The following is a 25,542-nucleotide window of genomic DNA, read 5'->3' as shown; positions in this document are numbered from 1 at the left end:
TGGGATAGTAACTGGTCCAAAGAGTGATGAAGATATCAGAACATACAAAGATGTTGTGTATGAGACATACAAGGAGGCATGTTTGGCACGTGGTATTCTAACAGACGATCAAGCTTATATTGATAGTATAGTGGAAGCAAGCTTATTTTTCTTTGGAGATCATCTTCGTAATTTCTTTTCTATGATGCTTCTGGATAAATGTCTTGCAAGACCGGAGTATGTGTGGGAAATGTGTTGTGGAATTTTAACTGAAGACATCGAAACAAAGAAAAGAAATCAGTACAACAATCCAGGTTTGTTGAGATACAATTTTTTTCCGTTGGTTTGCTTGCTTTCCGTTTCTGTTATAATGAAATAGTGTTTTTCTTTTTTACTCCAGATTTAGTATTAACTGATGCTGAGAAAAGAAATTATGCTCTTCAAGAGATAGAAGATTTGCTGTTGTGTAATGGGAGTACTCTGACAGACTTCAAAGACATGCCTAAACCTACTCAAGAAGGTATAGATCATTCAAACCGTTTCATTACAGAAGAGAAAAATTATAACCGTGATAAGTTGCGAGAAGACCATGATGAGTGGGTTAATAAGATGACTTCTGAGCAAAAAGGCATTTATGATGAGATCATTGGTGCTGTTTTAGAAAACAGTGGAGGTGTCTTCTTTGTTTATGGATTTGGGGGAACCGGTAAAACTTTTATGTGGAAAACTCTATCTGCCGCAGTTCGAATGAGGGGTTTGATTTCTGTCAATGTTGCGTCTAGCGGGATTGCTTCTTTGTTGTTAGAAGGTGGTAGAACTGCACATTCTAGGTTTGGCATCCCTATTCATCCTGATGATTTCACAACATGTCATATCGTGCCTAACTCAGACCTTGCTAATATGCTTAAGGAAGCATCTCTTATCATATGGGATGAAGCTCCTATGATGAGTCGTTATTGTTTTGAGTCATTGGATAGAAGTCTAAATGATGTTATTGGAAATGTCGATGGAAAGCCATTTGGTGGTAAAGTTGTTGTTTTCGGAGGTGATTTCAGACAAGTACTCCCTGTAATACATGGTGCTGGTAGGGCAGAGATTGTTTTAGCTGCATTAAATTCATCTTATCTCTGGGAACACTGCAAGGTCCTCACTTTGACAAAGAACATGCGTCTTATGGCTAATGATTTGGATAAAGATGAGGCAGAGAAAATTAAAGAGTTTTCTGATTGGCTCTTGGCCGTTGGTGATGGTAGAGTTTCAGAGCCTAATGATGGTGAAGTTCTCATAGATATTCCAGAAGATTTACTGATTAAAGATGTAAATGATCCTATTGAAGCTATTATCAAAGCAGTTTACGGAGAATTGGATTTGTTGCAGCCTAATAATGATCCTAAATTCTTTCAAGAGAGAGCTATATTGTGTCCAAGAAATAGTGATGTCAACACCATCAACGACATCATGCTTGAGAAACTTAATGGTAAGAATTACGTTTTAATACTATAATCTTTAACTGTATATGTATAAGAAACTTATCTAACAAATTTTCCCTAAACAGGTGAAGCAATGACTTATTTAAGTGCAGACGATATTGATCCTCAGGATGGTGCTTCATTGAACAATCCTGTCTTCACACCTGATTTCCTCAATAGTATCAAGCTTTCTGGTTTGCCAAATCACAGTCTCAGTCTCAAGATTGGTGCACCGGTTATGTTACTGAGGAATATTGATCCAAAAAATGGTCTATGTAATGGTACTAGATTGCAGATAACGCAGATGGGTAATCATATACTTGAAGCCAAAGTGATTACTGGAGATAGAATCGGAGACAAAGTGATAATCCCTAAATCTCAGATATCACCTTCAGATACCAAATTGCCTTTTCGCATGAGGAGAAGACAGTTTCCAATATCTGTGGCTTTTGCAATGACAATAAACAAAAGCCAGGGACAATCACTTAAAGAGGTAGGGATTTATCTTCCTAGACCAGTATTTTCTCATGGCCAGCTGTATGTTGCCTTATCAAGAGTCACTTCCAAAAAAGGTTTGAAAGTTCTTATTGTGGATAAAGAAGGAAAAACTCAGAGTCAAACAATGAATGTCGTCTTCAAAGAGATCTTTCAGAACCTAAGGAATTAGGATAGTTTTAGTTTTTTTGCTTCTGTTATTTAACTTTGTAGATGTTTTGTATTGTTTTTTAGAACAGCAAGTTCCTTTCCATAGTCATTTTAATCCAAACATAATCAGACTCTCTGCAACTACAGTAGTGTAAGTTTAAGAGTTCATTTCTAGACAACAAAATCAAGAAACCTTAGTTCAATTATAACTCCGATTGAGACAAACAACAACTTCAATTTGTGTCTACAACTGAAAAAACAGATCCAAAACTAACCTTATAGAAATGACAATTGCTTTAAGTGTTGTCGATTTGCAAAATTTGATCTGCAAATGGTTTCATTCATCCTCTGTTCTTCACTGATCCCCTCTCCCAGATTTCTAACAGAAACAAATTCATCATCTCAAGTGCTTTATCCGAATCCTATATGAAAAAGGTAATTGATCACAGAATCTAAATTATCTTGAAACAATTCAATTGAATTAGAATGAAGCTTACATCATAAGAAGAATTGGCGCAGAGATGTGAGCTTATGATCTGATTATCAGCTTCTTCGGTATCATCGGTAAAGCTTAAGCGTGTCAATGGGTGTTAACTCTCGGTGGAGAACGAGAATCATCGTTCTCATATGTTTTTTTTTTTTTTTTTTTTTTGTTTTTTTTAATTTATTTAAATACACAACTTATGTGTCTTTAATTTTTAAAAAAACATAATTTTAATTTTATTTGTTTACTTTATCTTCAATTTTTTAAAAATTTTTAATAAATGTTAGAATCTTTGTTATGCTAAAAACAAATTCTCTTCAAAACTATATAGTAAAAGAACACTTATAATCACAAAAACAATTACACCACTTTTACTATTTCACATTTTAATATCTACTTTTACTTATATTAACATTACAAACCCATTTTATAATTAATACACCTATTTAAATATATTAAATCACATTCTTCTAAGTATTACATAACAACCAACCAATTAAAATACCACTTATTAGTTAAAAATGATTTAATTTAAAAACCAAGTTTATACCAGTTGAACATAAAACATAATCAACTACTTAATAAGAAAACCGCACAAAATCTACGCCCGCGGGATACCGCGGGTTAAATCCTAGTTTGCAGTATATAAATGATGTCATGTAAACAACTTACAAAAGTTACGCCAAAAGAACAAGAAATTAACCTGCTCTAGTGCTCTGTGCCTGTAAAAACAAAACAAAAAAAAAAAAAAAAAAAAAAGGAAAAAGGAAAGAAACAATAGTGACAAAAAGGAAAGGAATAATGAAAAATTGGAAGGATGAAATTAATCTCGAGCAGCTCATCCGATTGCCCTCAGGCGATTATGGTGTCTCCGACTCCTCCTCACTCTCGCTCTTAGTACGATCGCCGACCGACCTCCGGAGCTTTCTTCTCTGTTTTGCTACTCGAGGTTTCTATTCTCTTACTCATACTTTTTCTCCTGAGATTTGGGCTTTTGATTTTTAGCTTAATTCTTCTGGTAAGTTGAAATAGATCGTTGAATCAATGAAATTACTTCATGGTGAATAAGTCTTTAGCTTTTATTTTTCACAAGTCTGTGATTTTAATTTTACTAGGCGAATTGGATTTGTTGTTGTAGCATCGATAACTTTGTTTCGGTTAGTTAGATGAATTTAATGGTGGTTGGGGGACCATTTGCTTTCATGGGAAACCCTAGCTGAGGGGACCGTGATTGGGATCGAAACCTAACTTGCTGTCTCCTTTTGTTAGTTCAATCTTTATTGCTGGAGATAGCTCCCTTCGTCGCTTTGCTTGGTGCCGTTTTCTTTGACATATACTTTATTCAATGTGTGAATTTGTAGAACCCAATAGTAAGTAAGCTTTTAGGTTTAGGATGTTAGCTAAGAACTTTCTGCAAGTACAAACGGAGGAATGGGTAGGGAAGGGTTTGTAATTGTGATGGCTTTTGGTTTATGACTTGTTTAAGTCGTGTTCTTTAACAAGTTGTTGATTTTTCTGGGCAATCTGATTTGAGGAGTGTGGGACCAGTTGGAATAAATGCCACTTAGTTTTTCTGTGATGGAGAGCGCAAGAGGGAGCTAAGAAAAGTAATACCCTTTCTCTTGCCCTTTTTGTTGGTCTGGGTGAAACATAGCAAAGTTTCTCTTGCTGAGGTTAATGATAAACGGGTGGGTTAAAAAACAACGTCCATGAGCAGTGTGTGGTGCTTGAAATTCTCATAAGGTTTTCCTCCTTTCTTATGGTTTTGTAGTTAATGGTGTTGTTCTCTATTAGGTATCTGTTTGGCTGGCCATACTATTTTTAGGCCTGTCTAGTCTTCTCTTATTTGATTTTGGCTTTCATTTATAATTCTTACTTCTGCAAACTTATGGTTGTTTCAGTTTCTGTTACTCTGGCATTTGGTGATAGGTCTATGAAATCAACCAACATCTTGAATGGACTGCAACATGGTATCTCCGTTCCCGTGGGACTGGGAGAATTTGATCATGTCCAATCCGTCAAAGACTGAAAATGAAAAAAGGCAGCAATCTACTGAGTGGGAATTTGAAAAAGGTGATGGAATTGAATCTATAGTTCCAGATTTCTTAGGCCTTGAGAAAGTCAGTAGTGTCTCTGCCACTAGTTTCTGGCACACTGCTGTATCAAAAAGCTCGCAGTCGACCTCTATCAACTCATCATCTCCCGAGGTCAAACGATGCAATCTTGCATCACAAAGTTCCCCTGGAGATTCTTCCAGCAACATAGATTTTGTCCAGGTGAAGGCATCTACAGCTCTCGAGGTATCTGTTGCCTCAGCTGAATCAGATCTTTGTTTAAAACTAGGAAAACGGACATACTCTGAAGAATTTTGGGGTAGCAACAATAATGACATTTCAGCAGTTTCTATGAATTTGTTGACTCCATCTGTTGTTGCTCGGAAGAAAACCAAATCGTGTGGTCAGAGCATGCAAGTTCCGCGTTGCCAAATTGATGGCTGTGAGCTGGATCTCTCATCTGCTAAGGATTATCATCGCAAGCATAGAGTCTGCGAAAAGCATTCAAAGTGCCCAAAAGTTATTGTGAGTGGCCTGGAACGTCGTTTCTGCCAACAGTGTAGCAGGTAAGACCGTGATTATTGTTCTGACTGCATTGTCTTTATTGCGAAATGATAGTTCTGTTTACTTGTCCAGCAATAACTTTAACATGCCCTGATATAATGGTAGAGAATTGATTTCTTTTCTAATTTTCAGGTTTCATGCTGTATCAGAATTTGATGAGAAGAAACGAAGCTGCCGCAAACGTCTTTCTCATCATAATGCAAGGCGTCGCAAGCCACAAGGAGTATTTCCACTGAATTCAGAGAGGATGTACGGTAAGAACCTACACCACAACTTGATATTAGTGATGTCTCCTCTGGATCTTTCCATCTGTGTATTATATCTTTCTATATCACACACACATAAAAAGCTCATATCAGGGAAATCTAATGTGAAATCTTTACATTTTCAGATCGAAGACAGCACACAAGTATGTTGTGGAATGGGTTGTCCCTTAACACGAGATCTGAAGAAAAGTACGCATGGGGTACCACTAATGAGACAAAGCCTACACAGATGGAAAGCGGCTTTACTCTGAGCTTCCAGAGAGGTAATGGCTCTGAGGAGCAGCAGTTTGCTAGTAGCAGCCTCTCTTTCTCTGCGTTTCAAACCTCTGGCGGGTTCCCAGCAGGGAAATCCAACGTTCAACTTCCTGACAAAGGTTGATATCTTCACTTCTTTACTGGTCATCTTGTATTTGTTTGGATGTTTGCTGATCCATTGGCCTTTTGTAGATCTCTGGTTTTGAAACTGAGTGATATGTTTTGGCAGGTGTGGGAGAATGCTCAGGAGGCCTCCATGAATCTCATGATTTCTACAGTGCTCTCTCTCTTCTGTCAACGACTTCGGATTCACAAGGGATCAAACACAATCCCGTGGCTGAACCACCGCCAATATTTGGCACTTTCCCTACTCATTTCATATGAAAGAGTAAGGAAGTCACTCCATAAAAAGTCGGGTTGCATTCGATGGAGTTTGTTTTCAAATAAAATAAAAATGGGTGACGTTCATTGCTCAGCTAAACCAGTTACTGGGTTAGCTCAGCTTTTCTAATACATTTCCAAACATATTAAGTCAATTATTCCTGGATTCTGTTGTATATCAACTTTGTTACTCTGTCAAACATGTCTACGACTATGTTAAAACCAGTTCAGAGATCATTGATTTTTAATAGTTTAAACATCTTTGCGCAGTGAAGACACTGAGAATTATGCAAGACAACTTCTGCTTTTTAAGAAGGAACAAAATCTAAAAAAGTTTGATTTGTGGGTATTAGAGGCCAACCATTTCAACAAACCTGAACATTCTCTTGTGGGTGAAGAAGATACATTCGACTCAACAAGAAATGTCACTATTGAGCTCCAGGATTTGGTTAGTGTAGTTGAATAATAATAAGGAATGTCATAAGGAGGAATACACAAAGCCGTTAAAGAAAGAAGAACCAATATTCACTCAATGAGTACTTTTTGTGGAAGTTGCAGAATGTTGAAGATAAATCTTGCAAGGACCTCATATGAAACACTTGGTAGGCACTTTTATAGCCATGCTCTATCTTACTTCACTCCTTAAGGTGCTTTCCGTAATATTGGAGCTCAAGACTGAGACTCAATTGGAAAAAAAAATCTGATATATTAGAAGGACCTCTGCTTGATTTTTGTACTGTGCATGTTCTTGTATTGGTGCCTAACCTTTTGTCTCCTCCATTTTGTCAAGAAGTTCCTCCAAACTGTTATAACAAGCGACAACAACTTCTCACAGACCACTTGGTGACAATATACATTAATTTCAATCCTTGTCTTTCTTTTTCTATTAACTTCAACATCAATCCATTATGCACATGGTTCTCTTTTAATTTACACTACTCGGGCATTTTTTTTTTTTTTTTTTTTGTCGTTTGAGCCTCTCTCCATATGAAATTGAAGTTTATAATTTGGTCCCCTACTCTGGGTTTGTACTTAAACCTCCAAAACTTGTCATCTTTCAACTTTTTATTTCTTCTCACTCTTTGATCTCTTTTCAATATGGATTCTAATCTCTTCCCACTTCTCATTGTTTTTTTCTTTTTTTTTTGATGTCTTTTATCTTCTACTACAGCCTCACCCATCAGACAGTAACTACTCTGATACCAAACTGATTTTGTATATATATTTATGCTAAAATTACAAAGAGCCTGATTTTGATAATATGGCTCTTAGAAACCTCAAAACTCTTGTTGATTTTGATCTGTTGCTGACGATCCTAAAAGGAGTGGAACTCTTCCTTAGTTGAAAAGATTTACCTACTCACCAAGAAATTTGATCTAGAGGTGAGAAAAGTAAATTTCAGCAGCCTTTAATTAAATTATTACAGCTTCTCCTTGATTTGCTATCAATACAGAGAGATACTTTGAAAGTAGGTATATATATAGATATATTTACTGTTTAGAGTTTTGTTGACAATGACTTGGTACTAGGATGCTAAACAAGTATAATGATAACATAGTAGCCGATTCAACGGGATCCAGGATGGGGTTTTAAAAAAGTTTGGAAAGTATCCACCAACTGAGTAACAGTTTTACAAATTACACATTACTTATCTATTTTGGTACAACATCATATGAACAGAGTGGAGAGAATGACTGCGCATGTGGTTGGGCCAGGCGATCCGAAGAGGTTGACAGAAGAGAGAGAGCACGGTGGAAATCTTGAGATTCATGGAGGACTCCTGAGTATTCTCCCACACCTGCCAAAAGATGTAACCCAATTTTTAAAGGACTAGAGATCAAATCAACAGAGATCTACTCCATCCATATATTAAAGGTCTAGTGCAGAGGTGCAGATACCAACCTTCGCCATGAAGTTGAAACTTGGACTTCCCTGCTGGGAACCCGCCTGAGGTTTGAACTGTAGAGAACATACGGCTGTTACTAGCAACCAACTGGTCCTCAGAGCCATTACCTCTCTGGAAGCTCAGAGTAAAGCCTTTTTCTGTCTGTGTAGGCTTTGTATCATAAGTGGTACCCCATTCATACAATTCTTCTGATCCCGTGTTAAGGGACAACTCATTCCACAACATATTTGTATGCTGTCTTCGATCTGGAGGAGTAAACACGTTACATTAGATTCCACTAAATGAATTTGTGTATGTATGTGTGTGTGCGTGTGATAGAGTCAGACAAAATAGACTGATGGAAAGATCCTTAGAAAATATTGATTATATCAAATTGTGGCATATGTTCTTACCATACAGCCTCTCTGGATTCATTGGAAATACTCCTTGTGGCTTACGACGCCTCGCATTATGATGAGAAAGACGTTTTCGACAGCTTCGTTTCTTATCATCAAATTCAGAGACGTCATGGAACCTGAAAATTAGAATGTGATCATCTCTACCGTATAATATAAAAAGGAGCATGTAAAAGTTGTTTTGGGATAATTAAACTGAATGGGCACTCTACAGTCAAGACTAAAGAGAATGCAACTTAGAAATTAATGGAGGACAGAACATAACCACCGGTTTTACCTGCTACACTGTTGGCAGAATCGACGTTCCAGGCCACTCACGCTAACTTTTGGGCACTTTGAATGCTTTTCGCAGACTCTATGCTTACGATGATAACCCTTAGCAGATGAGAGATCCAGTTCACAACCATCAATTTGGCAACGCGGGACTAGCATGCTCTGACCACATTTGGAATTTTTCCGAGTAACAACAGATGGAGTCAACAACTTCATAGAAACTGCTGAAATGTCATTATTGTTTCTACCCCAATAATCTTCAGAGTATTTCCGCTTTCCTAGTTTTAAACAAAGATCTGATTCAGCTGAGGCAACGGATACCTCGGGAGCTGTGGATGCCTTAAACTGGACAAAATCTACGTTGCTGCAAGAATCTCCAGGAGAACTTTCTGATGCAAGCTTGCATCGTTTGACTTCGGGAGATGATGAATGGATAGAGGTCGACTGTGAGCTTTTTGATACAGCAGTGCGCCAGAAACTGGTGGCAGAGCCACTACTGACTCTCTCAAGGCCTGAGAAATGTGGAACTATAGATTCAATTCCGTCACCTTTTTCAATTTCCCACTCAGTAGATAGCTGCTTGCTGTCATTTACAGCCCTTGACGGATTGGACATGATCAAACTCTCCCAGTCCCACGGGAACGAAGAAACCATGTTGCAGTTCATTCAAGATATGGGTTGATTTGATAGACCTACCACCAGAGCCAGAGGAACAAATCCTACAACAAGTACAAGTTTTCAGAACTAGGATTAGTAAATGGAAGCGAAAATCAAATAAGAAAAGACTAGACAATCAATCAATCCTATATATAACACTGGCTAGCCAAACAGATACCTTATCGACGACACCCTCAACTACCAATACGATAAGAAAGAAAGAAAAAAAAACTTCAGAATTTCAAGCACCAGACACGGCTTATCAGCGTTTATTGCTCACCCTTTTATCATTAACTTCAGCAAGAGAAACTTTTCTATGTTTCACCCAGACCAGCAAAAAGGGCAAGAGAGGAAGGGTATTACTTTTCTTCTCCTGCTCTCCATCACACAAAAACTAAGTGGCATTTATTGAATTGGTCCTACACTCCTCAAATCAAATTTCCATAGAGTAACTTGTCAAGAAACACGATGTACACATTGTAATTGCAAACCCTTCCCTACCCATTCCTCCTTTGTACTTGGAGAAGGTTCCTAACTAACTTCCTCAAAACCAAAGACTATAAAGCTTACAACTTTACTCAATGAATTAACTCTTATGTCAAAGAAAACGGCACCAAGCTCAGGCATTAGTGGACCTGTACGCAGCAATAAAGATTGAACGATAAAAAAAAGGGACAGTAAGTTAGGTTTCGATCCCAATCAAGGTCCCTCCTAGTCCTATGTAATGAAAGCCAGTGGTCCCCCAAACCAATAAGTTCAAACTAACAAACCAAGTGATTAAAAAAAGTTACCAATGTTACAATCAAATTCGCCATTTTGACAAAGTCTCTATACCTAGAGACCATTCACCTTGACAGTAACTTCATTGATTCATCGATCTATAACGCATAAAGGTGAATTCTGAGATAAATAACGAGAAGATAGACGCCCAAATCTAAGGAGAGAAAGTTTGAGGGAGTAAGAGTAGAAACCTCAAGTAGGAAACAGAAAAGAGACGGCCGAAGAAATCTCCGGAGGTCGGTCAACGATCGGAGAAGAGGCTTTTGACTAAGAAATACAGTGAAGGGGACGAAACGATACACCAAAATCGCCCGAGGGAAATCGAATGAGAGTAGAGTAAGTAGCTCAAAGACGCTTTTTCTTTTTCTCTTTTTTTTCTTAACTTACAAATATTTAGTTTGATGTCTTATTAAAACGAATTATATTTTTAACGACACCGCTTCAATTTTATATTGAAAGTGATTATTTAATTTCCGGCCTAATTGTATTAGAATCGTGGATGACAAAGTAAATGATGAAATATTTGTAAGTTGTAACTAATTTTAGGCTCTAGTCAGTGCCGGTCCGGTAAAATCCGAGGCCAAATACGAAAAAAAAATTGATGCCTTTTTAAATAATAAAAATTGCTAAAAAAATTTTTTTACTAATTATGAGATATTTATAATTTTTATTTATAAATATTTTTTAATTTTTAGACATTGTTTGTTAATTTTGAGACTTTTTTACTAATTATGGGATATTTTTTGTTAATTATGTGTTTTTTTTTTACTAATATTAGAGGTTTTTGGTTAATTTTGAAATCTATTTTAAAAAAAAAAAAAAAAAAATCTCCACAAACAGACCTCAAAAGTTGGAGGCCCGTACAAATGTTTCTAAAAAAATGGGCACAGAGCCGGGCCTAGCTCTAATTCTCTCTAAATAGAAATAAAATCCAAAAAAATATGTAGTATCATTTTATTAATTAAGCAAGAAACTCGATTATATTGTGGATCTATTTTTCATATTCTTATCGGCAACTAATTAAACAGCCGCTGACAAATGCAATTTGTATGTTCAAACAATTAATTCAAAAAGTCTGCAACTCTATTCATTCGTTAGAACCTAGTATACCTACTACTCATTCCTACATTCGTGCAAAGTTTTTAATAATATCAATAAACCTCTATTACTGTTTACAAAAAAAAAAAAACCTCTATTACTTTCACAAGTACACTAATACTAATATTTTAGAGTGTCCATCCCCGAGAAAATCACAATTGAATGAATGTAGTCTTGTGAAAGTGATACTGAAATTTACTAATTTAGTCATGGGGCAGTTCGACAAGATTGTTACACATTTTGCTTTTGTCCTCCTACAAAACGATGTAAATATGCATACTATAAAAGTTACACATTATCTTATCATCACCAAGAATATCTAAAGTTGGGCATTTCTCTTCATTTCCCCCAAAAAAATTATTCAAGGAAAACTATTGTCAGTCCCAAACCATGATGAATCTCCAATACCATGTATCATTCGACGATTCCATACTCCATAAGCATGCCTCCAATTCATCAAGAAGTTGATGTAAATCTAGAAAACTTGCAAGACACAACAAATTAAGCGAGGAGTGACAACATGTCTAATATATCCTCAATAATTCTTACTCGAAATCAAATAGGCAAACTTACAAATGTCGCATAATTAGAATTACACCCCCATTTGGCATTTATATACATCCTTTCATGTGTTATGAAAATGTCTAGTCTCAAACCAGTTTTTTTTTTTCAGGATCATACAAAGTGTAAGAAACCTGAGAATCTCCCTCACAAGCTCTATACGAAGAGACTCTTAAAAGTAACACAACATTTCATGACCCGTCTAGGAAAAACGCTCCGTAACACCAAGCTCACTAAGTTTTGAGGTTACTACTCGTAGAAAATTAGAAAGCTACGATTGAAATATTGACCCCATAAAAGTTTGAGCTTTGACTTTCAAACACGTCCGCTACATTTCAGTAGTTGACATGACACGCGTGTCTCTCAATTCTCGAGCCTTCTCAAGCTCTTAAAATCTGAAAATAACGATCCAATTATCGACAGCCACGTAGACATCACACGTCTCAATATCCAATCATATATGGGCTGTGACAATGTTCGTTGTGAGAATAGCAAGACCGAACCCCCTTTTTAGGTGGTGAAACATCACAGGTAAAAAAAAGAGAGATTGAAACAAAGAAGACAAAAAAAAAAAAAATTTGATTTTCGGCCTCGCGATCGTCATTTCAATTCCTTATTCGCTTCCAAGTGTTTCTTCTCCAGCGTAATCATGGTATGAATGCGATCTCATTCTTATCGTTTGTTTTGTCGTTTGGATAATGAGGATCTGAATTCATGTTTTGATTGGCTAAAATTATGCTTTGTATCGCCGATCTGATTCAATATGTGTGGTATTATCAATGATTTATTCTTATGTTTGAATTTTGAATCATGGTATATATCGCATCATGTCAAATTGAACATTTAATCTGTTGATTAGTTAGAAATGATGGATCTGTTTTCGAAATTTGTGTCGGATTAGCTGAGTTCTTATCTGCATTATTATGTGTATTGTTACTTTGCTTTAGATGCATGGCCGAATTTTTACCTGTCCTTTGCCCAATTTCTCTGATGATTTGCATAAATACATGATTTTGGTACCCAAATTTGGATGTTTTGTTGAGTGTGTAAAAAGGAGAGATTCTGATTTGATATATAATGATGCTTATTGGATGGGGTTGATATTGATAATTGTTGCAGACAACCTCAAAGCGACTCGCAGACAGGAAGATTGAGAAATTCGACAAGAACATATTAAAAAGAGGATTTGTTCCTGAGACCACCACCAAGAAGGGCAAGGATTACCCTGTTGGTCCCATCCTCCTCGGCTTCTTTGTCTTCGTTGTCATTGGATCATGTCAGTACCTCTTCTTCTACTTCCTCATTCCCTAACTTTACTTGCTCAAAACTTACTACTCTATGTTGAGGGCACCAAATAGCTTCTTTAAGTTAGGCTTCATGCTTCCTGATTTTGACATTGGTGTTGGTTCTACAATTTCTTCTTTGTCCCATTAATAATGAACATAGTCTGGAATCTGAAACTGAATCATTTGATTATACACTGTGTATGTTTCTATATTTATAGACCTTCTATATGCTTTGTTACAGCTCTCTTTCAGATCATCAGGACCGCAACTAGCGGAGGAATGGCATAAACCAAATCACAGTCAAGCTAGAAGAAACAGTTTTCAAAATGGAGAATCTTCTTCTGTCTCTCCTCTCTTTTACTCTCCTTATACTGTAGAATGTGTCAACTTTCTGTTTACTATATCATTGTAATGAAGAATCTTTTCTTTTAAGTTATTATATCCAACGCTAAGTATTTTCTTCAGTTTAGATGCTGTTGTTGTTATGATTTTGTTCACTTGGTCCGCCACACGTATGTGATACCAAAGAGTTACATAGTTCCTTCCGCACTTTGGGTACTTTTTATGAAACTTTGCTCACAAGTTTAAGAAGTGCCACACAACCCAAGTTATTTATTACATACAACACATAACGTTTTGTATATTATTACAGTCTTGAAAATCAAAATCGAAATCAAACAACAAAAAGAAACCAACCGTGTGTGAACCGTTCGAATACAACCTCAAAGATGGCCAGGGAAATTGAACCAAGAGAAAAGATGATCAAGCCCTAGCTGTAGGGGAGGGATGAAACGCTGTTCCGCAAGCGATCCAAAGTCTTTTTCTCCCACGAGGAACGGTGCAGCCAGGGACCTTGGCCCATTCCCTTGTAACAGCATTGTAGGTTATCAAACGGTTCATCTGTCTGGACCTCAAGGACAATAATATCAGACAACCTTTGTTGCCCAGACAATTCATCCTAATGTGCTTTCCGTAAAACTCCAAGCACCATATGTTTGGCATTCTGTCAACCTCCTTCCACAACAGTGTCATCTTCTGCAGCTCCCATATGCAAACGCAAGTGGCAGCGTTTTTAGTCAGTAGACCCACCAGCATCAACCGCTCTCCGCACGCAGCCAGCGTGTGATCGCTCAGGTCTGGTGGGCCCGGTATGATGAACTGCTTCCATTTCCCAGAGACCATGTCGTAGGACAATATCCCTTCGGGATCTGTTAACATGAAGTAAAGTGTGCTGTGGATAGCCACTGGCTGTGACTTAAAGTTGAGCAACACCGGGAGCTTTATGTTGGACGGGATGGTCCCTCGTTTGGTCCACACATGACTCAGGGAATCATACACTTCGTACTCTCCTTCACATCCAACCCACAAGACCTTATACCCATGACTGGTGGAGTTTCCATTCAGAGTCATTCCTACTGCAACACGAGACCAGACCTTGAACGACCTAGCAGGCAACTCTCTGAAAGACTTGGTCAGCGGATTGCTCACATAGAAGTTCCTATGACCAATGTCGAGGAAGCACACTAGACCTCCTGCAGAAGCCATTGGCAAAACAATACTCTTCTTGGGTAGTGCTGGGATAATTGGATGGTGCCATTTCTTCAAAGAAGGGTCGTAAACTTGTCCCGAGTTGACATTCTCGTGGGTTATGGTATAGAACCATGGGATGGTCTGAGGAAACTCAGTGAAGCATCTGGAGAAGCTATCTGACTCAATAAGAGCATTCCATTTACGGCAAACTGAACGGAACTGGAAAAATGTAGCAATTGGTAGCCTGGAAACAACAGCTTCAAAGAGATCTTGAGGAAATTCCTGCCAGATTTCTTGATCCATGTTTCCACTTATGTCATCTCCTTCTGTACATGATTTCCCTTGATTCCGGTCTTTTCGAGTTCGTTTGACGGGAGGCTTGACAGTTTCTAACATCTTGAAGATCCCAGGCCTCTTTCCAGCAGCCATTACAATATCACAACAATCATCAGCAGAAGTTTCCTCAATACAGGGCAAACACCATCTGCCATAACAGAAAACAAAACATGGTACTATCTGTCAGGAAAACGACATAGTATCCTCTTTTCTAAAAAGGAGATCATTACACTGGAAACAAAGACTTCCCATCAAATCAACAACAAATAAGTATACCAGAGAAGAGGGGAGCAGTAAACCAGCTAAAAGAATAAACCTTTTCTAGTCCAGAAAAGTGGCACATAAACACGTACAATTAGATGCTTCAAGAGTGAAGCTCGAGTATATGCGAAGGGTAAGCTTTTAGTCAGGATTCAAAGAAAAATAGAAAATCAGCAGGTACTCGTCACAAGTGGCTAGTGGGTATGTATTTTTAACATGGGACAGTAATGATGTGCACGAGCTTAAGCAAAGGGGGACACTTTCAAGCAGACTAAACTAAAAGACAAACAACCAAATAAAAGGGGTGCTTTCAAATGATGCACAGCAAATTTTGCCAAGAATATCAAAGTAAGGAGGGCTTTAAGGAAATACTTATCTATTGACCTACAATGACAGACTAGTGTAATAGTAAGCACAAGATTCGATGAAATAACAAACACTGGAGGCTTCGGGGAAGCAGAAGAATAGAATGAAGAGAGTTTTTAACAAGCATAATGACAAAACGATGCGCTTTATATGACCAAATCGAATCAATTCCTAGATCAATTTTCCTCTTTCAGCTAATTACAAAAGCAAAAACAAAAGAATCACCATCAGACCTTAGACATATGGGGATTGCATGATTCTAGGAAACAATCGAAATTGGAACCTAAACAAAACGGAGCAATCAAAAAAGCCCTAAACACATTACGAGGTTGCCCCAATTTGCAAAAATCCCCACACACATAGATCTAGTCAGAGACAGAGAGAGAGAGAGAGAGAAAGATATTCACCCGTTCTGATACTGAGGATGGTTGAGAACTAAAAACGACGGAGAAGAATAAGAAGAAGAAGGAAGAGGAGGAGAGCCGTTGTGCAAGAGCTCTTGAAGCTGACCGATGAGCTGTCTAAGCATGGCAAGCTCTTCTTCCATGCCCCAAACAAGAGGAGAGAGCTAAGAGAAGAGATCAATGGCAGCAGCAGCCATTTAGCATCGTCGATTGAAAATGAAGAACTTTGGGGGGTTTGGGGATTTTAACCTCCCACCATCATCTCTGAGTCTCTCTCTTAAAACAAAACCATTCCTTTGTCTCTCTAATTGTAGTATTATCTCTCTCTCAGGACTCAGATTGAATTGTCTTTTTCTCTCTCTTTTGCTTCATCTTTTTCCATGGTCAGTTGGCCCCATATTATTATTTCTTAGCAATTATTCCTCCCTTCTCTATCTTTTCTTTTTCCACTTTTGCCCCTCTCTTTTTTTTTTTTCTCTCTCTCATTCACTTTATTCTTTTGTACGTCATATTTTTTTTATTCAATTTCTAACAACATACTACACTATAGTTTCATTTCATTTTGTTGTAATCGAAATAAAAATGTTTCTAACAGAATAAAACAAATCAATTTTTATTTCTTGCCAAAAAAGAAAGACGCGTGCTTGGTAAACTAAACAGAGATGATAATAATGGGGTTTTCTTTTTCTTGATAAAGAGGATAATTGAGGTTGCGGCAATTATACTAAATCATGGTTTCGTCCACCTTTGCTTATGAAATATTTTTTTGTAATAATACAAAGAAAATCTAACTTTTTTTTCTTACTAATTTAACATATTTATATGAACGGATTTAACGGCCATCAATTTTATTTTTTGATGAAGATTTTGTCATAATTTTACTGCATTTTCGGCTTTTTAACTCTAGGAAAGACAAGACAATTTGAATCTTATTTTGTGTCATCGTTCGTTAGAAGAAGACTGCGAACAGCTTGATTCCAAAAGTCACTGAATGTGCAAGTTAAAAAGAGGAAGAAAATGTGAATCGAATGTAATAAATTGCATGTGCATAATTTTTTGCCTGGTTATCTTTTTCTTTTGGTGTAATAATTATATTTTCAAAATCATTCCACAGAGAATGTAAAGTAGTCGTAAAGCGTGGGGGTTCATTTTTCTCATCCCATCAAATATGCTTTGTTCAATCATGTCACTTCCATTTAACATAGCAATTACCAATATATTAAAGAATAATCATCATCTTACTCATCATAACCTCTCTCAGTCTTTCTTTTTCTCAAACTATTCTTACATATATATATATATTTTTTTTTTCTTTCCTGTTCTTACATATATATTGTCCAATTGCTATAAAGCGGTAAAAAAAATTTTATTAGTCAAGAATAAGACTAAACTAAGAGAGATTTTGGTTCAGTTATAAGTATGATTGGTAAAAGATTAAAGTTAAGTAATTGAATACAATAGATAGATTCTTCAACTATGAACAAGTTTCTTCGTCAGTGAACAACATTCGCCAAGTAAAGCATATTTCTCTCAACTCTTGGACTCAAGTTGTTCATGTTAAGACTATATCACGTTCCTACCACCAACAGCATGGTCTCTCCCTACAAATCTCCATCAGTCGAACCACACTTGGACTTAGCCTCCGTCTATTCAACTAAATCCTAAACCGATCAAATTCGATCTTTCGTTCACCGAACTATTTGGCCGAGGAAAATAGACTAATCCAACAGGAAATAGTTTAACGGAACTTGAATTTGGTATCACATATGATATGACGAACCAAGTTGAGACAAGTCAACAAGAATACAAAAAAGCATAACAACAATGGCAAACAAACTTGAGGACAATAGTAAAAAGGGGATATTTTTAGAAAAAGACTCAAAATTCTTCATAACATGTAGTCTACAGAAAGTAGTCGCATTCTACAGTATAAGGGGAAAAAGAGGCAAGTCAGAAGAGAAGAAGAAGAAGTGATATTCAATTTTGAGAGTAGCAATCTTCCAGCTTGAATGTGATAGGGTTTAAGCCATTCCTCCACTAGTTGCGGTCCTGATGATCTGGAAGAGAGCTGTATACAAGGTTTAATCAAATGATTCAGATTCCATAACAGGTTCAATAAAAGGGGAGCATAAAAGAAATTTGAGAACCAACGGAAACCAATGTCTAAATTTGTACTTAAAATCAAGGAACACAAAGAAGAAGAGGTACTGACATGATCCAATGACAACGAAGACAAAGAAGCCGAGAAGGATGGGACCAACAGGGTAATCCTTGCCCTTCTTGGTGGTGGTCTCAGGAACAAATCCTCTTTTTAATATGTTCTTGTCAAATTTCTCAATCTTCCTGTCTGCGAGTCTTTTTGAAGTTGTCTGCAACCATTATCAAATCAACCCCATTCAATAATCATCATCATTATACACAATGCCCATTAGTAATGGTTCTTTCCAGATCAAGCATATTAACCTATTCATGTAATAAACTGGGCACGGCCAGGGTAAGATTTGGCCATGTATTTAAATCAAGAAACATTACATATAATGCTAATTAATCCGGATTAACATCTCGAAAACAGATCCACATTGTTTTTGCATGATTCGGTTTAAGAGATACAATGATTTTGGCGTGATGCGAAATTGCCCATGATTCAATATTCAAACATAGATTAAATCATTGATATATATATATAAGCTCATAAGACGATCAAATCCTCAAATAATTTCGGACATGCTGAATCAGATCGGAGGTACAAAGCATAATTCGAGCTAATATAACATGAATAGAGCGATAAAAGAGATCGCAGGCTATACCATGATTACACCGGAGAAGAAACGCTTGAAACGAACAGGGAATCGTGAGTCGAAGAAAAAACTTGTCTCCTTTGTCTTTGCGTTTTCTATTTTTTTTTTTTTTTTTGGTTTGACTAAAATTGTCTGGCTGTTTTCAAAATACTTGTGTCACGGACCTTAAAAGGGGATCGGGAATGCAATTCAACCACCGTGAACGTCGTCACAACCATTCTATGATTGGTCCTCGAGACGTGTGAGGTCCACGTGCTGCTCGCTGATTGGACACCTATAATTGGGCTTTGAAATGCTTGAGAAAAAAAAAGCCTTTTCTCATGTCATGTGTGGACAAAATTTGGACGTAAGGAGGTCAATCTGAAAATCAGCACGGACGTGTTTACAAAAAGTCAACAAACACACTCACGTTTAGGGGACCACATTTCTATAGTCTTCTTCGACGTGAATTTGGTTTGGATATTAACGCAATTGCAAGACATCCGGTTCTGTTTCTTGATTCGGTCCGATCATTTGGTTTCGGTTTCAATAAATGCATATGTTTTAAGTGTAAAAAGAAGGGGAAGAGAAAGTAAAAGCTATCTTCAACTTTATATCACAAAGCCAGTGTATGTATAAGTAGTAGTAATGTTCACTTCCCTATCTTGGACCATGATGATGACAAAGAAACTGCTGCACTGTTCTCTAATACAAGAAGAATCCTAAATCATGCACACACACTTTTTACACACATACTATGCTGCTCTCTTCCCTGTCCAAAGCAACTCTGAATATATTCCAGCTGCTACTCTCATCTACAAACCAAAGTTTTGGTGTGTCCCAATCAGACAAGAGAAAAATGAAAAAAAAAAAAAAAACTTTACAGGAGAAACTGGTCTAAGTTCTTGGCCTGGTCACACCGGCCTTTCTATATACACTCTTTTGCAATCGTCAATCTGTGTTTTCCTACAAACAAGTTCACATAAGGCGTTACTGTCAGTTGAGAAGACATGTTTTTAGGTGAGAAAATATATAGAGAGGAATATAGGCTTACTACTACTTCAAGATGCATAGGAGACACGAGTTTTTGTGTTTCCTTTGCCGTTCTTCTTCCAGCCCTTCTCCTCTTATGATTCTGTATCTGAAGGCGAATTGAAAAAGCGAGAAACTTCCCTGTACAGCTGCTCTGCTTCAAAGGGTTTTGATACATACCCATCCATTCCACACTTTAGACATTCTTCATGCGTTGCTTGGATCACGTCTGCCGTCATTGCTAGTACCGGAAGATGCCAGCTTGTTTTGTTACCGTTCTCTACTATCAAAGCCTCCCCATTCTTGATTCTCTTGTTCATCTCCTCTTCCATATCCCGTATTCTCCTCGTAGCTTCAAATCTGCAGAAAGAAAAGGCAAAAAAACCATCTCAATTTTTTGTTACATATTTCAAACATAAAACAAACTAGAATACCAATCAGACATACCCATCCATTTCTGGCATCTGAATGTCCATGAAGCAAGCATCAAACTCGTGAGGTGGCTTAAGCAATGAGATTGCCTTTATCCCACTCTCAGCGCAGACCACATCAGCTCCATACTTTTTCAGAGCTCCCGCTGCCACTCTGAGGTTTACGTTGTTATCATCCACGATTAAAATTTTTCTACCAAGGAGAAGATTCCTCAAAATCAAAGCAGGAGGTCCCTTGTGCTGAGGTGGTTCTCTGATTCCAATACCCAATCCCCTCTGCAAAGTTGCTGCTAGCATACTCGCCCTCAATGGTTTCACTATCACTATTGGAGGATCTATACCGGTGCATAAAGCCTCTGATATTGACGATTCTACTGAGTTTGCTAACAAAATCAACTTAGGAGAAAGGAAAAGAGGGTCTTTCTGCAGCTTTTTAATGAACACCTCTGCTTCCTTATTCCATATTTCTTGCTCTATGAGTATCATATTCACAGTGGTAGTACCAATCTTCAGATAACGTAGAGCCTGTTCAACACGTGGAACTACTTCAACTCGAATTCCCAGGCGCTGAAAATGGTACCACGAGACTTTTGCCCTAGCAGGCCTATGGTCCACAACCACAGCTTTCATGCCCCGAAATTCCGAGAATATGGGCTGGTTATTGTTCTGCGGGTCATTCTTTCTTTCAGTTGTTTGCATCCCATTGGAAAATACAGCAGTAAATGTGAACGTGGACCCGACCTTGGGAGTACTCGAGAATCCAATTTCTCCCTTCATCAGTCCAACTAGACATTTGCTTATGCTAAGCCCAATTCCTGTGCCTCCATGGGTCCTGGATATGGATGGTCCGACTTGCATGAACGGCGTAAAAATTCGGGACTGCGCTTCTAAAGGTATCCCTACGCCAGTATCCTCAACTGAGACGATTAGGTTGATATCAAGGGGAGATGGTTCAAAGCTCCGATGCTCATTGGAGAAAGCTTTAAAGTTTTCCCAGCTCCTCTGCCGGTCTGCAACTGGAAGCCCGCTCAGTGTACTTTCCGGAGACGATGCTGTCTCTCCATCGATAGATTCAAATAGCTCCTCCACCAAATGGACAGTTACAAAGATGTGTCCTTTCTCAGTGAACTGCAAGAATATTTATAAATGGTCAGCTCCGTTGATCAACTAGGATGCAAGGAATGGTCAACAAAGAACATAACAAAATCATTTACCTTAATGGAATTACCCATAAGATTTGTGAGTATTTGTCGAAACCTCCCAGGATCACCAATTAACATATCTGGAACACGATCAGATATGTATACTGCCAACTGCATCATCAGCAACACTCAAAAAATCAGTACGAAAGCCTTTCTATTAGTTACAACCCTTGCTTTGCAGATCATATAGTAAGTTACCTCTACCCCCTTTTGTTGGGACTTGCTCGAGAAGAGTGACAGGACATCATCTAATATTCCTCTCAAATCAAACCGCACCTCCTCAAGCTCAAGCTTTCCAGATTCAATCTTTGCTTGGTCCAAAACCTCATTTATTAGCGAGACTAAAGCTTTTCCACTTGCCTGTGCGGTCCTAACATAATCCTGTTGCGTAACATCTAACTCTGTGTCCATAAGCATATGCAACATTCCTACACCCCAGATCAAAGTCAACATGAGATCAAAACTTCAAGACATTTGGTTAAGTTTGTTCTTGAGAAAATATGTGCATTCAAGGAACAAAGGTGTGAGAAGGAGGCAACATAGTGGCCAATTCGATACTCACCTAGAACACCATTCATTGGAGTTCTGATCTCATGTGAAACAGTGGCAAGGAACTGCATAAAAACAAAGTTAGATTACAACTCTTCTCTCTGACATAGAAAGCTTAATATGCTGTGGAAATTTATCAACTGAGGATGATGTATGTACCTGTGACTTTGCAACATCTGCTGCTTCAGCCTTTTTCTTGAGCTGCTTCATTTTATCACAATCTTCTTCAACTTTGTGTATTCGACTCACGGTTGCATGGATTATATGTGCAACAAGCAACGCAATCACAAGGATACCGAATGATGTCACCATTGATAGCACTGGCCATGGTGGTTTCTGCTTAAATCTACAAGAGGAAGAAGCTCACAACAGAATGTTAACACCTGGATTCTTGCAAACGAGAAGAAATTGCAGACATATGATGTATGTGCCACGTACCTGCAACGCATTTCATGCTTTCTAAATGGATCGCCAAAGATTAGTGGACTAACACGTTCCAACCCATCAGCCGACACATTTGAACCATACATGCTAATCGGTTGAGAGTGATTGGTGGTATCGTATACATTGACAAGAATAGTTTGCTTGCTAGCCAGCTGTTGAAGCAAGTTTTCCACCAGGGACTCAATGTCAAATACTCCACCGAGATACCTTCAGGGGCATCAAAAGAGATGAATGAGCAAAAATAATATCTGTAAATCTTGTGTGTGATTGCGTGAAATATCTAACTCCAGTGATTTATTTAGACGCCTATGCTACACACCCATTAGTAGCCTCAATTCTCTCTTTTGGCGTTGCATTGGAGGGGAGATCTCTCTTGTAGACTGCAAATGTCAGGATCACCCCAAGTCTATTTGTCTTTATCAATGGGAAAGGAGCTGTCAAAACCCCTTTACCTGAACTCCTGGCCCGCAAAACATTTTCACGATCTTCCTGTCAAGAGGAATTGAGTGAGATTAAGTATCCGTTTAACCAGTGCTCTAAACTTAAAATAAAATGATCACAACAACTTAATCAGTATGCAGAGTTTGAAATATGAACTAGCCATGTCGGCAGAATTCACCCGGTAGTGAGTGATTGTAAACTACATAGAAACAGTGAAATTAGAACCAGTAAAGGAGCTTACTTTCCCAGACAGCATATCAAGAGAAACCACGTGAGAAACAGTGTCCTGAGCAAAGATGACTGGAGCATACTCCTCTTGGACAGGGGATGGTTCTAAAGCTTCCAGGTCATAGTCATCCTTGTGAACTGGGTTTTGTTCAAGAGAATACATCTTCCTAATAGTCCAACCTTGTTGCCTCTCGAATTCTTCCCTCTCTGAATGGAGCACCCTCATAGCATATGCAACCCCGCTCGTAAGAGGCCTCTCAAAGGAAGTTCTATCAGTGTACTCTGAGAATGTTCTCTACACAAAGCTTCTTGATGTTAGTATACTGTTCACTAATACTCAAGAAGGTAGGAATCAAGCTACCAAGTGTAAGCTAAATACCAAGACTGTAAGCAACAATCTCCAAAACTGTGAATCTTAACTGAAATTCGAGAGCAAGTTGAATGAAAAAAGCTTCCATATTTAGAAGATAAGTGTCAAATCATCCAAGGACCGTTCATATACTACACCGTAGGAACTAACTTATGTTCTACAAGCAAGACTAGATCTCAGGGAATCAATCAAAATTCCCAGAGGATGATAATCCAAACAGATTGGAAGCCAAGAAGATGCGGAATCGAGAATACCTGATCGATAGCAGAAGGAATCTTGCCATGGTGAAAGGTTGAGATCAAGATAGACATGGCTTGAACATGATTCATGCTAACGTTGAACTGATCCTGCAGCATACGAGCTCTCTCATCGCACATACTAGCTAGCGTTTCTTTCCTCTTCTCCATAGCTTGGGAGCTAAAGTACCAGAACATCCATATTGAGACCAATACCCAGAAGACAACCCAAACCACCACAAGCTTCCTCCACCACGCCTTGTTGAATTTAACTGAGCCAAGAAACTGATAAGAGAAACTCGGGATCTTGAGTCCACTGCTGGAGATCTTATTCCAGAACCACATCTTATTCTTCTTCTTCATCGTTGTCATCTTCGTCTTCTCAAGATCACCGACAGAGCCAATCAAAAGACCAGACTTGTTGTCCTCGATCCCATTATCAACGAACCAAGAAACAAACCAGCAGCATAGCATCCAGAAGAGGTGCCCAATCTTGACACCAAACCCTAGCACATGGAACAGACTCATCCACCACTTGAATACACGATCAACCCCAAGAAACAGAGTCCAGCTCAATTCAACTCAGCAAGACTCAGAGAAGCTCCAAGAACCAAACTGTACAAAAGGGGACGAATCAGAGAATCCAAAAGGAAGAATTTTTGGGGGTATTTATTTATATCCTTGTAGGCTTCCCACAAACAAGAAGAGAAAAGGAAAGCAAGACAGAGGAACGTGTCAGATTAGACAACCCAAAGGCTGAAATTGAGAGATCAAAGTGGTTACTTAATCAAAGATGACGAAAGATAAGAGAAGAAGATAACAACAAAAAAAAAAAGGTAGAAACTTTGAACAGGAACTTAAAGTTTCCAAAGCGAGATTCCTCGAAATCCAAAACAGGAAACAAAAATTCTACAGAGGGCGTACGAAAATTCGCTAGAGTTTGGTCCAATACAACAGAAATCTTTGAGTGTGATGATGATGAAGAGAGAAAGAGAGCGAATAAAGCAGCGAGAAGAAGAGGAGAAAGTGAATAGGAGCTGGAGACTTGAGTGGATTATCTAATGGAGAAACTTAAGAAAGAGGAGCAGAAGTAGAAGTAGAAGAAGAAGAAGAAGAATCTATCATCGGAAAAAGATGAGAAGAATATGGTGGAAGACAAATGTCTGCTTCCTTCCTCTCTCTCTCTCTCTCTCTCTGTTATCTGATTATCTTTCTTTTCTTTTCTCATTCATACTTCCAATATTAAATATTTTAATCTTAAGCTGCATATGTACTTCAAATAATATACAGATATATTCAAACACAAAAATTATAAAATTAAATCCTGATGATGATGATGATGATGATGATGTTAAAACTCGATTTCTAGAAGAAATGTTCATAGTTGAGATTCTTGGAGTTTGTTTAGATCTGATTTTTAGTAAACAAGTTTAGAACCCCATTAATACTACTATTAATAACACATACACCAAATGATTGGTAAAATAACTTACCTCTTAAAAAAAAAAAACACTAAACGGCGCAGGAAAAAAAAAAAGAAGGCTAATGGGGCCCACATGAAGGGAACAAAAGCATATATGGTCTCAGTTCTCACCCTCCAATAATAAAAATGGAAAATAAAAATTAAAAGGCGTGTTAGAATTTAATTTATTATGAAATGGGTTTTGCAGTAGTTGGTAAAGTGACAAAATTGTTTGGCCATTATCAAAACTAAACTACACCAAAAGAAACCAAAGCTCCTCTTATTAGTCAAATAACCTATAACTCGGTTTTTCTCCACTTCCTTTTAAGAAACAAGTAAACAAATGATGGCTAACACAAAATACAGAAGCATTTTTCTCTTGGTACGTCATCTGTTTTACACGTGTCGATATCTTAAAGC

General features: G+C 37.9%; 6 protein-coding genes across 16 annotated transcripts; 2 read left to right on the top strand and 4 right to left on the bottom strand.

Annotated features, from left to right (window-relative positions):
• Positions 1-3,333: 3,333 nt before the first annotated feature.
• Positions 3,334-6,358, top strand: LOC9326787 (squamosa promoter-binding-like protein 10). 7 transcript variants are annotated; one of them, XM_021012249.1, is made up of 5 exons: positions 3,335-3,526; positions 4,507-5,197; positions 5,328-5,449; positions 5,587-5,835; positions 5,946-6,358. In XM_021012249.1, exons 2-5 carry the CDS (start codon positions 4,533-4,535, stop codon positions 6,098-6,100), a joined length of 1,191 nt encoding a protein of 396 aa, XP_020867908.1. In that variant the 5' UTR covers positions 3,335-3,526; positions 4,507-4,532; the 3' UTR covers positions 6,101-6,358. The 7 variants fall into 7 exon arrangements, with proteins under 7 accessions (XP_020867909.1, XP_020867908.1, XP_020867907.1 ...); XM_021012248.1 differs by having other exon boundaries at positions 3,335-4,184; XM_021012245.1 differs by having other exon boundaries at positions 3,335-4,320.
• Positions 6,359-7,555: 1,197 nt separating this feature from the next.
• Positions 7,556-10,562, bottom strand: LOC9329523 (squamosa promoter-binding-like protein 11). Of its 4 annotated transcripts, XM_021012254.1 has the most exons (6): positions 10,300-10,562; positions 10,120-10,206; positions 8,676-9,390; positions 8,396-8,517; positions 8,000-8,248; positions 7,556-7,895 (listed from the first exon to the last, which is right to left on the bottom strand). In XM_021012254.1, the coding sequence occupies exons 3-6, from the start codon at positions 9,335-9,337 to the stop codon at positions 7,750-7,752; spliced, it is 1,179 nt and encodes a 392-aa protein (XP_020867913.1). In that variant the 5' UTR covers positions 9,338-9,390; positions 10,120-10,206; positions 10,300-10,562; the 3' UTR covers positions 7,556-7,749. The 4 variants fall into 4 exon arrangements, with proteins under 4 accessions (XP_020867913.1, XP_020867912.1, XP_002890724.1 ...); XM_021012253.1 differs by lacking the exon at positions 10,120-10,206; XM_002890678.2 differs by lacking the exons at positions 10,120-10,206; positions 10,300-10,562 and adding an exon at positions 9,609-10,085.
• A 1,735-nt stretch (positions 10,563-12,297) lies between these two features.
• LOC9326786 (stress-associated endoplasmic reticulum protein 2) lies at positions 12,298-13,522 on the top strand. Its single transcript, XM_002893415.2, has 3 exons — positions 12,298-12,419; positions 12,887-13,043; positions 13,295-13,522. Exons 1-3 carry the CDS (start codon positions 12,417-12,419, stop codon positions 13,339-13,341), a joined length of 207 nt encoding a protein of 68 aa, XP_002893461.1. The 5' UTR covers positions 12,298-12,416; the 3' UTR covers positions 13,342-13,522.
• A 90-nt stretch (positions 13,523-13,612) lies between these two features.
• On the bottom strand, positions 13,613-16,499 carry LOC9326785 (F-box only protein 6). The gene is made up of 2 exons (XM_002890677.2): positions 15,954-16,499; positions 13,613-15,067 (listed from the first exon to the last, which is right to left on the bottom strand). Exons 1-2 carry the CDS (start codon positions 16,091-16,093, stop codon positions 13,816-13,818), a joined length of 1,392 nt encoding a protein of 463 aa, XP_002890723.1. The 5' UTR covers positions 16,094-16,499; the 3' UTR covers positions 13,613-13,815.
• A 1,195-nt stretch (positions 16,500-17,694) lies between these two features.
• Positions 17,695-18,892, bottom strand: LOC9326784 (stress-associated endoplasmic reticulum protein 2). The gene is made up of 3 exons (XM_021012763.1): positions 18,758-18,892; positions 18,163-18,319; positions 17,695-18,018 (listed from the first exon to the last, which is right to left on the bottom strand). The coding sequence occupies exons 1-3, from the start codon at positions 18,758-18,760 to the stop codon at positions 17,972-17,974; spliced, it is 207 nt and encodes a 68-aa protein (XP_020868422.1). The 5' UTR covers positions 18,761-18,892; the 3' UTR covers positions 17,695-17,971.
• Positions 18,893-19,314: 422 nt separating this feature from the next.
• Positions 19,315-24,884, bottom strand: LOC9326783 (histidine kinase 3). 2 transcript variants are annotated; one of them, XR_002329384.1, is made up of 11 exons: positions 23,679-24,884; positions 23,068-23,349; positions 22,705-22,874; positions 22,380-22,592; positions 22,101-22,287; positions 21,955-22,006; positions 21,591-21,820; positions 21,405-21,503; positions 20,207-21,318; positions 19,782-20,119; positions 19,315-19,693 (listed from the first exon to the last, which is right to left on the bottom strand). XR_002329384.1 is itself a non-coding variant. In XM_021012761.1 (10 exons), the coding sequence occupies exons 1-10, from the start codon at positions 24,186-24,188 to the stop codon at positions 19,855-19,857; spliced, it is 3,120 nt and encodes a 1,039-aa protein (XP_020868420.1). In that variant the 5' UTR covers positions 24,189-24,884; the 3' UTR covers positions 19,781-19,854. The 2 variants fall into 2 exon arrangements, 1 of the variants encoding a protein (XP_020868420.1); XM_021012761.1 differs by lacking the exon at positions 19,315-19,693 and having other exon boundaries at positions 19,781-20,119.
• Positions 24,885-25,542: the final 658 nt, after the last annotated feature.

The sequence above is a fragment of the Arabidopsis lyrata genome (assembly GCF_000004255.2).
Source record: "Arabidopsis lyrata subsp. lyrata unplaced genomic scaffold ARALYscaffold_1, whole genome shotgun sequence".
Taxonomy (NCBI): Eukaryota; Viridiplantae; Streptophyta; class Magnoliopsida; order Brassicales; family Brassicaceae; genus Arabidopsis; species Arabidopsis lyrata.
This window is presented reverse-complemented; position numbering and strand designations above follow the sequence as displayed.